We start from the raw sequence: 18,813 nt of genomic DNA on the forward strand, positions 1-18,813 counted from the left end.
TAATTGAAGCTATGAAATTTAATAGTAAGTTTACAGTATCATAAAAGGTTTTAATTTCTCTATTTTTCATTGCCAAAGGCCATCATTGACTAATTTCCTACAGCTTCCTAGATGTGAGTTATACATTAAGTTTGAACTTCTTTAACAGAATATAGACTAAAATAGAATCTTATTTAACAGAATCTTTATTTACTTTTCAACCAAACATTATTTTAGACTTGCTTCAAGTAAGCCTTCTTGCACTATGCCAAATGTAAACACTATAAAGGGGATGGAAAGAATTTAAAAGATTTACCCAGCAATAACAACATATATTTAATGTAAATATCTATACTAAAGACCTGTGGTGGCAAGGAAAAGAACCTCTTTCTAGCAATATAGCTACAAAGAATATTAAAATTCTGTTGAGAACAAAGGCTAACATTCATCAAGGTACAGCTTTCAGGAAATTATCATTAGTGTTTGCTCTATGTAATGCATTTACTGGTAATTCAGTATCTTTAATTCTGTATATTATTTTAATGTGTAAATATTTCTGATAGAGAATATTCACTATAAGCAGCATGTGTTCCATTTAAATACTTGGCTAGAAGCAAACCCAACAAAAAAAGAGTGCATAGGAAAAATTGTCACTAGTTCCTGAATCAGTAAGCTATATAAATTGTCTTGAGTGAAAAGCAGAAAAGTAAATCCAAATTCTTAAAATATTGAAGAGTAACAACTGTGGAGGGCTTATCAAGCATTGTTTATATGGTCTACGATGTTTAAAAAAAAGCAAAAAAGGCCAAGAAGGGCATTTGAATAATTTACATTATAAATATTTTAACACTAAATGTCTGAATTAGCTGGTGAGAGTATATGGTATGGATGTAATAAAAATGTACAAGATGGCAGCACAGGTAAGAGGCTAAATAGTAAGACAACTGGATAATTAATAGTACGTCTGAGATCTGACGGTGGAGAACTGAACTATACGTGCAGATCTGTGAGGGGGTATGGAAGAGAGTGAGACATCATCCCAGTTCTCAAGTTTCTCAGAAGTTATAAGCCAATCAATCATTCATTGTAATTATTGCCTTTTGCTGGAAATAAGTGTCGGTGAGTGCTGAAAGTAGATTAGAGAGCCAAAGAATAGTCCACTTAAAGTTTCTTCTACTTACAGGAAATCTTCATTGTATTTTCCTGATGTTGTGAAAAACAACACCAATGAGAATTGTTTTTGAAAATGTCTTATTTACTTCTATTTATAAGAACTTGCACAGTTAAAATTTCAGAAAATATATAATAAAGAGGCAATTAAGAATACTTACCTTCCATTCTTATCCTCCATCTGAAGGTGGTACTGAACAGTATCTGTTGATAATATCTTTGGGGTTCCCTCTCCCCATTTCAGCTTAAGGTTCTGGTGGCTGAAGGCAACACATTCCAAACGAGGTGGATCAGGAGGGAGGGGTTTAGTTTTTAATTTTATCATATGGCTGAAAGGCCCAGCTCCAAGGCTATTCAAGGCTTGAATTCGTATTCTAAGTGTCATGTAAAAAAAAAAGCAAAAAGCTAAGTTTATTTTTGTTCTATTTAAAGTATCTCTCTGGTCTCTGTAAAAATTAACATAGTTTTCAGAATGTACCTGTATGTTGTATCTGGTTGCAAATTGTCTATAATATAGTTTGTAACCTTTCCCACGGTCAAAGGTTGTTTATCTCCAAAGTCTATGCTGTAGGCAAGGATTTCTGAACCATGGTCACAAGGCTTTTCCCAACTTATTGCAAGGCATGTAGAAGGCGAATAATGGGAATTTTCTATATCATCATCACTTATTTCTTGAAGACAAGTCACAACAGCAGGAACTGACGGTGGAGTCACACAGGCTACCACTTCACTGAAAGGGCCTGCACCCACAACACTCAGAGCCTACAAATTAACAGAGTCCTTAAGTCAACAAAGACAAGACCATGAAAATGCTCATGAAAAACAAAATTGACTAGAGTAACTGACAGAGTACTGATTGCTTTTACCTGGACTCTGCAATAATAGGTAGTTGCTGGTGAAAGTCCCTTTGTTTCATAACTGAGACCAGGTCCACAATAACATATCTGCATACTTCCTTCAACTCCTCCCCACTCCAATCGATATTCAGTAACATCAGTTCCATTACTCATAGGGACCTTCAAATTAAGAAAAGGATAATGATTTTAAGTTTTAACATTAAGTAGCTTTTGGGCAAAAATTTTGACTACCCGAGGTATAAAAAACTGGATTTCTTTTGAATTTATTTAAAACATTTAAGTAGAATTAAAACTGTTCAACTGTTACATTTTTATTTATTAAGTCCATCTGAATTTAAGATTGGCCAAAAATACAACTTTGTTTTGAACTGGAAGTAGAAAATGACTTCAGAGTCACTTTAGAAAAAGTATTTTAAGATAAATATACTTCAACATAATTCTATTAAGTAATGTAAAATGTTAACTCCCACAAGGATATTTTCTTTGTTAAATTTCAAAGGAAATTGAAAATGTAATTATCATTACTGATTATTACTATACACAATAAATACAATGGAGATAATAAGTATTATAGAATACTATTATACTAATTCCTATGAATGTTTATTCTGAACATTCAGTTCACCAGTGGCTAAAGATCTTGTACTGAGACAAGGCCTTTGATAAAATACAAAGCACATGATGAACAAGTCTAAATATTTGTAAAGCAAATATGACTGACTTACATGCTTCAAAGAGTACTAAGAATTTACTTTTTACCACATGAACTTAACTAATTCTTACTCGGTATGATTAAGGATGCAAAAATGACCAATATCCTCTTCTTTCATATAAACTATTCTAATTGCTTAAAAAAATAAGTAAGTCGATGGAAATTGTAGTAACTACCTCCCAATTCACTTGTGCACAAGTTGCAGATCTGCATGTCACTTGAGGGGGCTTGCATTGACCTGGTGGCCCAGGGGCTGTGGTAATATCACATTTTTCCGAAAATGGTCCAAACTAGAACAACAAATATAACCAATTTTCATTTTTTAAGCCACTGATTAACAATTCTACAGAAATACTCACAAATAATTAAGTGCATCATTCCTTTCCTTTAAGACTAACTGTTCATAATGTAATTCTATTTGTTTGTTTGAAATAACATTGGTTTTCATCATTGTCTATGATTCAGAAGAACAGAGTTACATTTATAAGATGTGCATCACCACACCATAATAAAATGCTAAAAGAATCCATGAAAAGCAAAAAGATTCAGTGATTTAATGATCATGGAAGGTGTGGGCTATTTTAAAGGGTCATTTACTATATATTTCCATTTTTTGCTCTTTACTCCTTCATGAACTGTTTTCTGTAAAAAGGGCAGGGCACTGGGGAATTAGGTAGGTCAAATTAAGTCAGAAAAAATTATGTGAGAAATTAAGGAGCAGATACCAATTGAAGGCATGCGCAATAGTAGGCAGATTAAATCTTAAAATTTAGAATAGTTTTACAAGGGTCTAAAATATATATTTTCTGGAAGCATGGAAAGCAAATGTTAAGATCACTTTGACAAATTATCAAACCTGAAAACACAGATTAGGGAGCACAAGTATTAAAGATGCTATGCCAGTGTTTGTAGCTTTTTGGGGGCTGACAAAATGATAACATCGGGCAGGAAGAAACATGTAAGAACTGCCAACACAGTACATAAATTTGACATACAAAAAATTAAAATGTTATAAATTTAAGTACTGAACTCAGATGGAAAATAGGGTGTAAAATGCAGTACCGTTCACTAAAATTTGAAATACTGGGAAGGGGAAAAACTTTATTTTGTGAAATTTTAATTATAGAACAGTTTAAAGAAACAGCGTTTACTCAGTTGAGGTTAAGAAAATTACTGCTCAATCCTTAGAGAACCTGTTTTTAATGTAGAGAGATGAAAGGTTGAATAGAAATGGTCAGTCTGGAGTCTGACAAACTTGAGTCTGTGGTTTATCTCTATCATTACTTTTAGTTTATAAGATGATGGGCAAAGTAAAAGTTTTACTGAGCCTCAGTTTCTTCAGTTATAAAATGGAGATATCACCTATTTTGTCTATTTTTGTGACATTGTACAGATACATGATTAGTATTAAGAAAAGAACTACGCAAAACCAGAAATGCTGAAAATATAAATTCTTTTTCCTTAGGTAAAAAATAAATCACAACTAGTTGCCAACTGAGAGAAAATGCTGCATATAACCAGTACTACCAAAAAACTTAATTTTTCTAAGTATTTTATCATGTGAAATACATACTCTTAAATTTACCAAGTAAACTCTGTTAGTCCACCCGAATGGTAAATTTAGTCTAATTGAAGTCTAAAGTGACAGAAACAGTTAAGTGAGGTTTGAAAATACTGAGATTCTATAACAATTAGATCATGGTATATACTGACCTTTTTCTTATTTATCAATGGAGTTACATAAACCAAAATGGCCAAATAATAAAAATGATGTGTTAAAATGAAACACAATGTGATTATAATTCAGTCAACACTGTTTCTTACCCCCATTTTGTTAGCAGCACGCAGTCTGAAGCTGTAAGTCTTTCCAGGAAGAAGGTTGCTCACAGTACAGTCTACTTCAGAACCTTGGTAAATTTCTCTGGGTTCATCTTTTTCTACAGAAGACATTTCCACACTATAGCAGGAAATGGATGATCCACCATCGACCAGAGGGGGTCCTAAAGGTGGAAAGATTTATGCAATTTAATAAGACCATATTTAGTACTAATTTAATCATAATTTATTACTAAAATGGAAATTACCCCATCGTAACTGTATTTCTTTTGCTTTGGGTCTACCCTGTACTCTGGGAGGGAGGCATGGGCCAGGAGGCACAGCTGGAGTCTGCACAAGTAAAGACTCAGATACCTGCCAAAACAAAAGCAAAAACAAAACAAAAATGCCCCAAGCCAAATAATCAGATTGCTTTTGTTAAGGGAAAATAACACAAACACAAAGATTGCACCAGTAATTTAAGTTTTACTTGTTATCAACTAAAAAGGAACAAAGTTGTGAATAAAAATTAAAACCCACCAAACCACTAAAATTTAAATTTTATATAAACAAATAAAATGCTTATACTACGTGAATATATGTGAATAACTTACATAAACACAAATTGGGGTGGTGGTGGAGGGAACAAGACTTCTTTTCTTTCCATAACTGAAAAATGAAAACCTCCACAACCACTAAATGGGCATAATTTTTGATCCTGTCTAAATGAGCCCAAAAATCTCTTACAAGGAAGGATGTTTTGATATTCTGTAAATACCATGTGCCTTGTTTGCAGGAGCTTTAGACTGTTTTGGCTACTTTGCTGTATACTATATTTTTAACCCAAATATTAATTTATTAAAAAAAAAACCACTCTCCCTCTTCTTTTCCATCTAAAAATAATCTGAAAATCAGGTAAACTTTTCCAGATATATGACATTTTTAGTTTCTATTCTATTTTAAAAAAGAACAAAAACTCTGTGCCATATTCCTCTATCTGCGCTATATTATTAAAGCTTAAACATAACATTTTTTCCAATTATAAATAAAATATTTGATCATCACTTTATCCAGAAACGTATCCTATATGAGAATGCTGTAATATTAGAAAAATAGGATTTTTGGAGGTAGGAGTGGTTTTTTTTTTTTTTTTAAATCAGGAGATTTTTCTCGTTAAAAAAAATGAAGCAACTGTATCATAGGCCTGTTGGGCAGGACTTGCACTCAGTTTCACAATACTTGCATTTTCAATAAAATGCTTGTAATTCATTTTTAAAAACTATACCTTAATTGCATTAAATTAATCTGAGAAATAATATGAATGCTCCAAGAAACCATTCTTGATCAAAAAATTTACCTCTCCAGTATACTGATCATCAAAGGCACAATTTAAGTCCATTTTGGTTACTGAGTCTCTAATAATAACTGCCAACTTTTTGAAATTAAGTATGAGAATCTGTGCTTAAGCAATAAATGGCATTTTATGGTTTGAACTGACATATAGTATTTATGGAACAGTAAATCAATCTACATCTTATTTCCATTTCTGTTATCTGTGCATCATTCTAAGATTTATATTTACAAATATTCTGCATTGTTTTCATATATTTGTTTTTCTAAAGCTAAATACCAACCACACAATAGATATTCACTGAATACTGACTATCAGCTAAGCATTAATTTAGAATATTCTTGTTACTATAAAGTTAGCCACCTGGTACAGAAATTACTTTTATATATTTGTGGATATATTTCAATATTTGACTTGCCATCTGGTGATGTCACCTTATTTGATCAAGTTAAAAAAAAAAACTGCATGTAAGTATTACCGCACTCTGTCCTCCATCACTGATGCAGTAAACTCGTAAACGATAGAAACAGCCTGGGTTCAGTCTATCACAAAGATGTTCCCTAGTAGCTCCACTGTATATCATATCCCATTTGTTTCCTGTAAAGTGAAGAATTATGTTCAATCAGCTACAAGGTAATGTTTAACACTGTGGTATCATGGACACGGCAGGTATCCTAGCTTCACTATGAAAGTGTTTATACAATTTGTCAGAAACAATTTAAGCTTGTTTTGAGTTTCCTGGAAATGATCTAATTTTCTTTATGTGTGCAGCTTCCTAGATAAATTTGCATGGCTTTGTTGATGTGAAATAGCTCTGTAACTCTGTACAGGCTTTGGCTTAGATTGATAATTCACTTTTAATTAAGCATTTTAAATGTGTTTACTGATCCAGTAATAACATTATGACACATAAAAAGAAGAAAGAACCAACAAGATAGGAAGTTTGTTCTTAATTAAGACTTTTTTTTTAAAAGATTTATTTATTTATTTATACAAGCATTGGGTACAGTCAGAAGCACGGGAGGGTGAGAGAATTCACCAGAGCCAGAGCAGGGAGCAGAATAGACAGACTGACGAAATACACTGCTGAGGGGAGCAGCGGGTGGCAGGAGAGGTCGGTTTGCCATGTGGGACCCTCGCCGGCGGCCGGGGATCGAACTGGCGCTGCAGAGACTGAGGGCAGCTTCGCAACCCAGTGCTCAACCGCTGCGCCACCAGGGAGGCCCAAGACATATTTTTTTGCAGAAAATATTTCATTTCATAGAAATATGGATTGAAGAATGAAGAAATATGATTGAAGAATAGTCACTAGGCATAGAATTTATTATTTGAACTAATATAACAATTAATTTACAGTGGTAATTTTTCTCTGATCTAGCTGGTTATAAATCTAACTGAATAAACTATCTTCAGAAATCTTTAGTCTAGGTATACACAAACAAGAAAAAAGAAAAAAGGAAAGTAAATGTAGAAAAAAAGGTATAGCAGTGTTATATTTGATTTACTGTATCTCTGGACCTTACAACTGAAAATGAGTCATAAAAAGCAAAATCCTCAGTGCTACAGAGGTAAAAATTCAAGAGAAAAGAAAAAGAAACATTAGAAAACATAAAGTAATGATAAGGAGTATAAATCTAGTCATGCTTACCATTAGGACCTTCTGCCATTTCCACTACATATTTATTGATGGGTGATCCTCCACTGTCTTTTGGTGGGTCTATTCAAAGAAGCAAAAGTGGTCATTAGCAAAGTACATGCAACTTAAAAATGACAGCACAATCCCAATAAATGGAAAGCCAAATCTAGTCTTGATTAAAAAGAAAAAAGAATCACCTATAATACCATCTCATTACTGTATTATTTTCCCACCAGCTTATAAGCAAATGCTCAATACATGTTTTAAGTGAATAGCAATTTTCTTTTCTCTTGAGCTAGAATGACTCAGGTGTCCTTAGAGACAAATTCAGTAATCTTTCATTTGACACAGTGCTGCTACCCCTGCTCATAGGCCTAAGTGAGCCCTAAGTTCTTCCTGCATGAAATCCGAGCTTAGTGTGAGTACAAAGCTATCCACAAAAGATATCCTCAAAAACTGAATGAATCTTTATCTCTTATTGAACTTGTTTGAGCTTACATTTATTCAAATATCTTAAAAATTAACTTAATATTGAAATAATTTTAACCAAATATAAAAATAGTAATGTAAAAATATGCAAATATCTTACCCCAAGTTATTTTAAAACTGTGTGAATGTATCTTTCCTTTAACTGAAGGTTTTACAGGTACTCCAGGTTTATCAGGGCACGTAGTAAATTCCACTACATCACTTGGATTACTTTTACCTTCTGAGTTGTAAGCAATAACCTGGATAAAGCACACAAAGACATAAAAATTAAAGCTTGATACCCAATGATAATGGTTTAATGAATATTGATGAGACAAAAAGGATCAATCAAATGATAATTTTTGGATTGTGATGGCTTGTTTATGTAAGACTTGCTTTTCCTTAAAAGGGACTCTGTATATATGAAGTATTCAGTTCTTGGAATGCAAGTGTCAGCCTGACATTTTGATATGAAACAAGAGTCATCACAGTAACAAACTATAATCTGATGATACTTGATAGACTTTAGGCTTTCTTTACTCGTTTTAAAATTCTTTGAGAGTTTAAAAAGATATCCCTAATTCTTTGAATTTCCTTTATTCAAAAGATAGAGTATTTCTCATTTCCTTTGAATTGTACTTAATGGCTTACTTCTAACAAACAGAACACAGTAGAAATGATATGTATGTCTATTTCCTATGGAGAAATTCATGTGGTGAGGAACTGAAGCCTATAACCAGCAGTTATAGAGGAACTGAGAGCTCCTGGCAACTACCATATTGAATGAACTCAGAAACAAATTTTCTAGCCACAGTCAAGCTGTCAGGTGAGTGCAATCCCAAGAGCTATCTTGACAGCAACTTCACAGAGACCCTACATTACAGCCAACCAGCTCCTCACAGCTATTGTATTTGATTTTAGAAATTTAATTATATTTTTACTTATCTTCTACTGAACTGAAGCTCCCCATGTTCAATGTCAGACTTGATATGATTACTCTTCTCTAGACCTGTTTTATCTCTGCTCTTTCCCATCGATAAAAAGCACTACCATCTACTTAGTTGATTGAGTCAAAATCTAGGGAGAGACACTTGATTCTTTTTTATCCAAAGCTATATATCAACTCTATCAGTAAAATTTCAATTCTACCTCCACTTATGTTTTCTACTACTTCTACCTCTTTTATCCTATCTTTTCTGAATGACTACAATATATTACTACCTAGTTCTGCAAACTTCCATTTCTGCTCTCAACCTCATCATTCAGAGGGAGTTTATCATTCTGAGTTGAGGCTCCTCCAATGGATTCTCATCTTATTCAGATTAAAATTTAAATTCTTTTTCATGGCCTACAATGCCGTATGTGACTTCACCCCTGACTACCTTCATTTCAGGATCTTAACATTACCAATCACTTCCCCTGTCTTGAAATGTTCTTTCTGATTTTGACATGCTAACTTCTTCCTGTCATTCAGATCTGTTTAAATGTCATTTCTAAGAAGACTTCCTTGACTACCCAGTAATTCTCTATACCTCATCCTATTTTCGTTAAGTTGTACAACACACAATCTGGTATTTAGTTGCTTGTTTACTTTCTAATGCCTCCCAGCAGAGTATTAGGTGTTTTGATCACTGCTATATTCTTAGTGTGTAGAAGAGTACTTATCATAGAGTAGATGGCTCACTAATTATAGGCTGAATAAATAACTTATAGATGGGGACCATTGTGGTATGACACTGTAGACATGGATTTTAATAAATTCACTACCCCAAATAACTCACACAGCCCATGAGAGATCAGTAAAATACAGTCTAATTGTTCAATTTGCTCAGGTTTCCTTAAACTTCCACATATTCAAATGAGTTTTCAAATGATTTTTTCACTTTGCTGCTTTATATTAAGACTATAGTAGGGATCAAAACATTTCTCAATTTGGTACTATACAGTGTCTATTTAAACCTAAAACCAGAGGAAATTTTTGATATACTCTAAAACCCATAAAGATCTCATTATGTTTTGAAGGCAATATATTTTAGAATCGCCTCCTTCTACAGTACAGCATGTTTTGAGTTAACCTTATGGTTTTACACCTTTAATTATGTTTGTGGGCACCCTTCCCTGCATTACAAATCACCACCTAATGACTACTACAGAGGGAGTACTCTGCTAGGAACACTGTAGGTATGGTATGATACTTACATTCAATGAGTTTAGAATCTTTATGCAAAAAAGAGGCAATATACTTATCAAAAGAAATAGGCAAGAGGAGAAAGATTACCATGACCTAGGTCTAGGAAGGTTTTGAAAAAAGCAAAATGAAGCAGTATTTTGTCTTCATGGGAAAATAGCAGTCAAAAGGGAAGCTTGGGTAATAAAACAGAAATTCTTGAGCATATGAACATAAATAAATAGTAAATAGTGAGCTCTGCTCAGGAAAGGAAGAATAATCAACCTCAATCTAGTGAGGTAACCAGTTCAAGCAAGGAGTGAAAGGCAGTACATTTAAAAAACAATGGGCCAGAATATAAACAACCTTAAACTAAGAAATTGTCTGGAGGGAGAGCTGTGTTTCAGAAAGATTAATTTAGGCATAGAATAGAATTCTGATTAGAAGGTGACAGAACAGTCTGAATACAATTATATAGAGAAAAGGTGTGGAGATGAATAGTCTTTAAGATAGACATGACAGTGATACAAGGTCAAGAGATGATTTATGCAAGGGAGAAAAGGATATACCAAGAAGAAGTAAGACCTAAAGAGATGTATTAAGGTACAATGAAATTAGAGCAAAAGAGAAGACATCACAAAATAATAGTAGACAAGATGAGGGAGGAAAAAAATGTGATTATATACTATCACAGGTGTTGACATAAGTGAATTTCAAGGGTAGAAGATAAAATAAGTTAATGGACCCAATTTTGTGGGATCTCTGGCCCTCCTTGAACTTGGGGCTATTGTCTTGGTACCCAGAGTTAGCTAAATGTATAGTCAGGTAGGGGGCCTCTCACCAAGGATAAAAGTTCTGGTATGAGGAACATACTGGGAAACTAGTATCTGCTGAAAACAGTAGGCAGATATTATGGCCAGACTAGCAAGATCAGCTGAAGTACCTTACTTGTAAAGATTAGTACAAAGTTAGGTAGGAACAGGGAACAGAGACAGTATGCTTTGATTAGCAGGAATTATGGAGCCCGCAAACAATAGGCCTGGTCATTCCACTCCAGCTTGCACCAGACAATAATGCATCCCCCTGCATGTGCGCTGAACCTGGTTCTAAACAAATAAGACTGCCCTTGGATAGGGGCTGCACCTTCTTGGTGTATTCCCTCTAGGTTTCTCATCACTTCAGCCCAGTTTTGGACTTTGAGTAATCTTTCCCTGTCCTGTGCTGCTCCCAATGCTGCCGCTCTGTGAGGTGGCACAATTTCTGTTTTGATTTCTACCTATGAAAAAGTTTCAAAAGCAGAAAGCTAATGGAGAAAGAATTGACCACTTTTTAGAGTGAAGGCATGGCTGTTTTTTTATTAGAGGTTCATGAAGGAACCAGTGCTGGAAAGAATTTAACTTGGCTCCTTTGGGGGCATTAGCAGGTGGGGAGGAGCCAGTCAGCACGATAGCTTGTTCTGGGTTGGACTATACTTGGGCAATATTTATCCACTTTCTCTATGTTGTCCAATTTGTTGGCATACAGATGTTCATAGTAGTCACTTATGATCTTCTGTATTTCCATGGTAACTGTCACAATGTCTCTTATTTCTGATTTGAGGTTTTTTTAATTTTTATTTTCTATCTATCTATCTATCTATCTATCTATCTATCTATCTATCTATCTATCTATCTATCTATCTATCTATCTATTTTTAACAGTCTTGAAAATGCTCTATTGAAATGTGTGACTTATGTGCAGAAGATGTGTTTGAAAAGACCACAGCTTGAAAACTGGTTTTTGAAGCTTCTTACCAACCAAATGAAAAAAAGAAAATCCCTACCAGACATGACTTCTAGTATAACCAGAAGCCTGGTGGAAGTTTTCCTTGAAAACATTTTTCTGTCACAGAAACTAAAGAAAACAAAGCTATTATACTTGGAAATTGTTGGAGTCTGAAGTTTCAGAGGAGAAGCAATAGTTCTTGCCACACTGTTAATTGAATTTTTTTTTTAATGACTCTGGCCAAAAGTCAAAGTCTGCTGACTTATCAACTCTGCTGATTTAAGAACAAACTAGCTCCTTGTATTTTTTTGTTTTTTTTCTATTTCATTTATTTCTTTGATTTTTAATATTTTCCTCCTCCAACTGACTTTGGACTTAATTCATTTTTTTCCCTAGTTCCTTTAGGCTTAGGCCAGATTATTTGAGCTTTTTCTTGCTTCTTGGGTCATATTCCAAGTGTGCAAGTGGGACTCGGCCTTCTCCCTCCAGGAAATCATGAAAAAATCCTAGTCAGGATCTTAATGTTTTTAGTCTAACATGGCACTTATGGTCAGGCTGGAGAGCCAAACTGGACAGGATGTTGGGATAGTCTCTGATTTAGCTCACCTGCTGAAATGGGACTTGGAACAACTCATCCTACTGGATTGCAATGTCTTTTACGTATGCCTTTTCAAATATACTACTTTAAGGTGTTTTATAAACCTTATATATTTGGAAATCGTATTTGGAAATTAAAATGACCCAGTGTTCCAGAACTTTTTACTGAAGCTAATACATAAAATAAAGCGTAACAAACTATGTGCTGTATAATCAAATTTTCCATTATCATTAAAATTTTATTTCTAAGGTTCTCAAAGAATAATAAAATTTACTTTTGCTTTTTAATAGTAAAAGCAATTTACAGTAGTTTCTATTATTTATTAGAAATGATTAAATTTGATTAAATAAGTACTGGTAGGAAAATTCAAATATTGAATTTACCAACTAATAAGCATCCTGTTATGCTTTGGGGAAAGCTGCACAAAAAATGTAGGCTGGCTTTGATTAATTGGTCTATTAACTAATTCAAACACTATCTGCCAAGAAACAGCAAAGTATATCACTGATCAAGTCAGAGCTAAAATATATCTTAGGATATTGCTATATTAGGAAAGATGCAGAATTATAGGAATCTTCATAAAGAATTTTCAAAGTTCGCTAAGCAAGAATGATATGTAGAATCTGCCTTTTTCTGGAAATGATACAAGTTTAGCCTAAACAAGGTTAAGTATTAGTGCTGGGGGTCAGGGATAGGTTGGGTGGAGACAGCAGCACTTGCCTAGTAGAAACTCAGCAACCTGAATGGGACTTCAGGGAAACAGCAAATCTCTTCCAACAATAAAATAAACTTACTACTCAGATGTTGGGTTCTAAATACTGTTGTTTACTAAAAAATACCCAGATACGTAGAGAAATGACCAATTCCAAGGTTGAAGAAGGGTCAGTACAAGATGATACTATAATAATTTTTGTGCCACAATGGAAGTACACAAATTATGATGGGGGCGGTGATGTATGTCAAATGGATTCAGAAGCCAGCTTTAAGGGGCTCTCAACCTAAGAGGCAATTTCAATCACATAATAAATAACCAGAGTAACAAAATACAACCTATTCAATGAAAAGGAATCCATGCGTTCATACTACTTGGCATTCAATGATAGTAATAACTGATTCAGGCAAGAATTATCAATGAATATTAAAACTACAGGGTGGAAGTTTGATGAGTAACAATATGTTTACATAGTATTTACAACACATTAATTACAAGGAAAAAAAAGGGGAGAAATCAACTTTACAGTGAAGAAATATATATTGTTTTTATCAAGTAACTACCAGTAACGGGATAAACCGAAATTGTGTACCACTTGATATGATGACTGAGAAAGCAACATTATTTTTCTAATATCCCTGCCAAGAAAGTATTCTGTTAAACATTTCATTTTAAAAGATGTCTGTTCACATTAAGAGTCCTGTGAAATATTGCAACAGTTTTGAATTTAAATACATAAAGTTTGAGGAGCACTGTTATTAAGAAAGCATTTTTTTTTTTTATAGAGGCATGTTTTATTTATTTATTTATTTGTTTGTTTGTTTTTGTTTATACACGCACTGGGTACAGTCAGAAGCGCGGGAGGGTGAGAGAATTCACCAGAGCCAGGGTGGGGAGCAGAGCAGGCAGAAGGACCGAAGTACACTGCTGAGGGGAGCAGCGGGCGGCAGGAGAGGTCTGCGCGCCATGTGGGACCCTCCTCCGGTGGCTGGGGAGCAGCTGGGGATCAAACCGGTGCAGCAGGGGCTGAGGGCAGCTTCGCAACCCAGCGATCAACCGCTGCGCCACCGGGGAGGCCCAGAGAAAGCATTTTCTTAACTAGAAACAGCCAAAATAATTTAAAATTTGCAACCAAATGTATGTACTTGAGTTTAAAATGGCAGTAACAAATCTTAATCTTTTAAGAGCTTTCAAAACTTACCTTAAATTTATACTTTGTACTACGTCTAAGATTTTTCACTGTGTAAGCAAGATCTTCTCCATCATATTTAGGCTTAAAGCCATATCCCTAGAAAGGGAAAAATGAGCCTTCAATTAGATATTTAATAGCATAATCATACATGAAAAGACCCAATCCTCTTCATATTTACTCTGTGCAATGTAATTAAAACTCTTTTCAATGTATTCCTCACCTTGATGACCCTATCTTGAGTGGATAATCCAAAATTGCTTTTGAACATTTGTAAAAGGATGAAGGAGACACTTCCTCTCCTTAAGTACAGTAGCCAAGAGAACATCTTTGTGTTGAAGGAAGAGTAAGAGTGATAGAGTTAGGGCTAACACCAATTCCACCATCAGGAAGCTTATCCCTAGAACTAACAGGAACTTCCCAAACAACAGCTAAACAGCTGAAAGAGTTGGACTGTTACAAGAACTAACAGGTTGAACACATAGTTGTGTGTAGGTGAATAGATGAATGGTTGGTTGTGCTGACAGGTGGAGTTATCATTTAGGTTCGGAATTGCTATTTACAATCCCAGTGACAATGCTTCACTACTTTTCCAATATGACTAAAAAAAAAAATTTGACAAACAATTCACATATCATAAAATTTACCATTTTCAAATATAAAAATTCAAAATTTCAGAGTATATTTACAAGTCTACAACTATCACTTAATTCCTAATTCCAGAATAAAGCCTGTACTTTCTTCAAAGTACTTACTGTACTTTTTTTGATTAGTCAGTTACCCTCTTTTCTCATTCACTAATATACTCTGTCTCTATGGATCTGACTATATTCATATAGATGGGATGAAATGATACATGGTCTTATGTGACTGGGTTCTTTTCCTTAGCATAGTGGTCCTAGATTTAAAAAAAATTATTAAGGTAACATTCGTTTACAGCACTGCCTAAATCTCAAGATTACATTTTCTCACTATGACCACCACTGCCACCACCGAACTAATGGGTTGCTTCTACTCATACTCCCTCTTTCCTCCTTTCCCTTAGGTAACCAATATTTTGTTGTCAAGAGTCTAAGGGTTTGTTATTGCTTTCTTTGTATTTCACAAGTGAAATTATATAGTATCGGTCTTTTTCCTCCTCACTTATTTCACTTAGTATAATCCAGTCTTGAGAAAATGGCAAGCTTTCATATATTTTTTAAAAGATTTATTTATTTATTTACACAAGTACTGGGGAACAGTCAGAAGAGCGGGAGGGTGAAAGAATTCACCAGAGCCAGAGCGGGAAACAGAACAGGTAGAGTGATGAAATACACTGCTGAGGGGAGCAGCGGGCGTGGCAGGAGAGGTCTGTGCGCCATGTAGGACCCTAGCCAGTGGCTGGGGATCTAACCGGCACCCCAGAGGCTGCAGGCAGCTATTGTGAATAATGGCTATTGTGAATAGTGCTGCAATACTGAGTTGCATTAAGTCTCTTCAAGTTAGTGTTTTCATATTCTTTTTTTTTACATTTTAATGCAAAGTCCAACATTTAATTAAAAATTTTGATATGAATGAGTACATCATCTATTGCATTTTTTACAAAGCTACATAATGGCATATTTCTCTGTAGGAAACAGAGTATCTCCATATTTATTAAATGAAACGAAATTTCAATACACACTTGATTATGCCGGGGTATTTCTTATATAAAAGATAGAATATCACTAACAATATCTTTAAGGAGAGAGGTTTTGGAATTAAATAGAACAGTGAATTCCTTCAAATTGTAGTTGGAAAATTAGGTTAGTAATTTTTCTTTGGGTGACTACCCAGAAGTGGGATAACTGAACCAAATGCTATAGTTTTATTTTTGATTTTTTGAGGAACCTCTGAACTGTTTTCCATAATGCCTACCAAATATACACTCCCACCAACAAAATGAGGGTTACTTTTCTCCACATCCTCACCAAAAATTATTACTTCTTGACCAGTGAAACGCATCTGGTTCTGGATTTTATTTTGGGGGAGGTTTCTGGTATTGCTTCAATTTATTTATGATTGGTCTATTCAGATTTTATCTCTTCATGACTCAATCTTTGGAGGCTGTATAATTCAAGGAATTTATCCACTTTCTCTATGTTGTCCAATTTGTTGGCATACAGATGTTCTTAGTAGTCACCACCTTTTGTATTTCCATGGTAACTGTCACAATGTCTCTTATTTCTGATTTGAGGTTTTTTTTTTTAATGACTGGCCAAAAGCTCTATCAATTCTGCTGATTTAAGAAAGAACAAACTAGCTCCTTGTATTTTTTTTTTCCTATTTCATTTATTTCTATGATTTTTAATATTTTCCGCCTCTTACTGACTTTGGGCTTAATTCATTCTTTTTCCTAGTTCCTTTAGGCTTAGGCCAACTTATTTGAGTTTTTTCTTGCTTCTTGAGATTAGCCTGTATTGCTCTTGACTTCCCTCATAGTACTGTTTTTGCATTCCAAAAATTCTGATATTTTCATTCTCATTTGTCTCCAGATACATTTTGATTACTCCACTGATTTTAGCAACGACCCACTATTTGTTTGGTAACATGTTTACTCTCCACTTAGGTGCAGTCTTACCATTTTTCTTCTTACAGATGATTTCAAAGTTCACACCATTGTAGCTGAAAACATGCTTGGTATAATTTCAATTTTTAAAAATTTACGGTGACTTGTTTTGTGTCCTAACACGATCTATTCTAGAAAATGTTCCATGTACACTTAAGAATGTATATTCAGCTACTGTAGATGAAATAGTCTGCATATATCTACTTTGTCCATCTGGTGTATTACAGCATTCAAGACTGATGTTTCCTTACTGATTTTCTGGGTCGAGGGTCTATCCAACAATGTAAGTGGGGTATTAAAAGTCCCCTACTATTACTGTGGTATTAATTTCTCCTGTTAGATTATTAAAATTTGTTTTATATAGTTTAGTGCTCCTCCTATCACATATATATTGTTACATCATCTTCCTGATAGAATGCCCTCATTATTATCATATAATGTCCATTTTTGGCTTTTATTATTGTTTTTATTTCAAAGTCTTTTTTGTCAGATATTGAGGATGGAAGTCCCAGCTTACTTTGCACATCTACCTGCACTGAATATTTTTTCCCACCTCTTCATTTTCAGTCAGTGAGTGTCCTTAACTTTGAAGTGAGTTTCTTGCAGATAGCATACAGAATTGTGTCTTTATATATATATATATATTTTGTGGGACCCTTGCTGGCGGCTGGGGAATGAACCGGCGCTGCAGAGGCTGCGGGCAGCCCAGCACTCAACCGCTGTGCCACCAGGGGAGGCCCTGTGTCTCATATTTTATATGCTCAGACACTCTGAGTTTAGTTCATTTACATTTAAGGTAATAATGGATATGTATATATTCACTGCCATTTTGTCAGTTTATTTTTGGTTGCAGTCATGTTCTTTCTATCTTTTTCTCTTTCCTTTAATTGTTATTCTTTAGTACGAGTTTAGGTTCCCTTTTCATTTACTTTTATGTTTTTACTACAGGTTTTTGCCTTGTGGTTACTGTGAGGTTCAAAAATAACACATGTATATATTGAGATACACAAAATTGATGGCTACTTACATTTGAACACATTCTCCTAAGTTGCATTTGTAGTCCCCTACTCTTATGATTGTGCTTGGTGTTTTGTTTTATATATTTGTATTTTACATTTGACAGATTATAACTTTATTTACTGCTCTTGTTTTAATCTTCACACTACTTTATAGGTGGTTGATCCACGACGTTTACTGTGAGTATAAATGTTAGATTTTCTTTTTCTCTCTTCTATTCCATGGTTTCTTGCTTTTATTTAGTGCCTTTTCAGTTCCTTAAGCAATTCTTGCAATGACAGTTTTGTAGTGATGAACTCCCTCAGCTTTTGCTTATCTGAAAAGCTCTCGATCATTTCTTCAAACCTGAATGTCAATCATGTAAGGGATGAAGTTTTCACTTTCAGCATGTTGAGTATGCCATGCCACTCTCTTCTGGGTCTGCCAACCTCTTCTAAGGTTTCTACTGAGAAACTAGGCTAGTAGCCTTATGGAATTTCCCTTGTATGAGACACATCACTGTTAAGATCCTCTCTTTTAATTTTTGCCATTTTATTATAATGTCTTAGTGTGGAGTCTCTTTGGATTTCTTTACTTGGCATTTTTTGAGTTTCTTGTACCTGGATGTCTGCTTGCTTCTCTAAATTAGGGAAGTTTTCTGTGATTATTTCTTCAAATATTTTTTTCTTGGTCCTTTCTTCTTTCCTGGGACCTCTATAATGTAAACATCGTTACTCTTGATGTTTTCTCAGAGGTTTTTAGGGTATCTTCATTTTTGAAAATTTATTTTTCATTTTGGTACTCTGGATTTA

At 34.4% G+C, this 18,813-nt stretch overlaps 1 protein-coding gene across 4 annotated transcripts in view; it reads right to left on the bottom strand.

Annotated features, from left to right (window-relative positions):
• FNDC3A (fibronectin type III domain containing 3A) overlaps nucleotides 1–18,813 on the bottom strand; it is a 166,244-nt gene that overhangs the window by 15,113 nt on the left and 132,318 nt on the right. For all 4 annotated transcript variants that reach the window (XM_037527309.2, XM_037527311.2, XM_037527310.2 and 1 more), the window contains 10 exons: nucleotides 14,431–14,517; nucleotides 8,110–8,248; nucleotides 7,533–7,601; nucleotides 6,363–6,481; nucleotides 4,803–4,908; nucleotides 4,543–4,718; nucleotides 2,895–3,008; nucleotides 2,016–2,165; nucleotides 1,628–1,911; nucleotides 1,311–1,523 (listed from right to left, as the gene is read on the bottom strand). In XM_037527309.2, coding sequence (XP_037383206.1) covers nucleotides 1,311–1,523; nucleotides 1,628–1,911; nucleotides 2,016–2,165; nucleotides 2,895–3,008; nucleotides 4,543–4,718; nucleotides 4,803–4,908; nucleotides 6,363–6,481; nucleotides 7,533–7,601; nucleotides 8,110–8,248; nucleotides 14,431–14,517 — 1,457 coding nt within the window. The remainder of the gene's footprint in view (nucleotides 1–1,310; nucleotides 1,524–1,627; nucleotides 1,912–2,015; nucleotides 2,166–2,894; nucleotides 3,009–4,542; nucleotides 4,719–4,802; nucleotides 4,909–6,362; nucleotides 6,482–7,532; nucleotides 7,602–8,109; nucleotides 8,249–14,430; nucleotides 14,518–18,813) is intronic.

Source organism: Talpa occidentalis, unplaced genomic scaffold (assembly GCF_014898055.3).
Source record: "Talpa occidentalis isolate TD23 unplaced genomic scaffold, MPIMG_talOcc4v2.1 talOcc4.5, whole genome shotgun sequence".
NCBI lineage: Eukaryota > Metazoa > Chordata > Mammalia > Eulipotyphla > Talpidae > Talpa > Talpa occidentalis.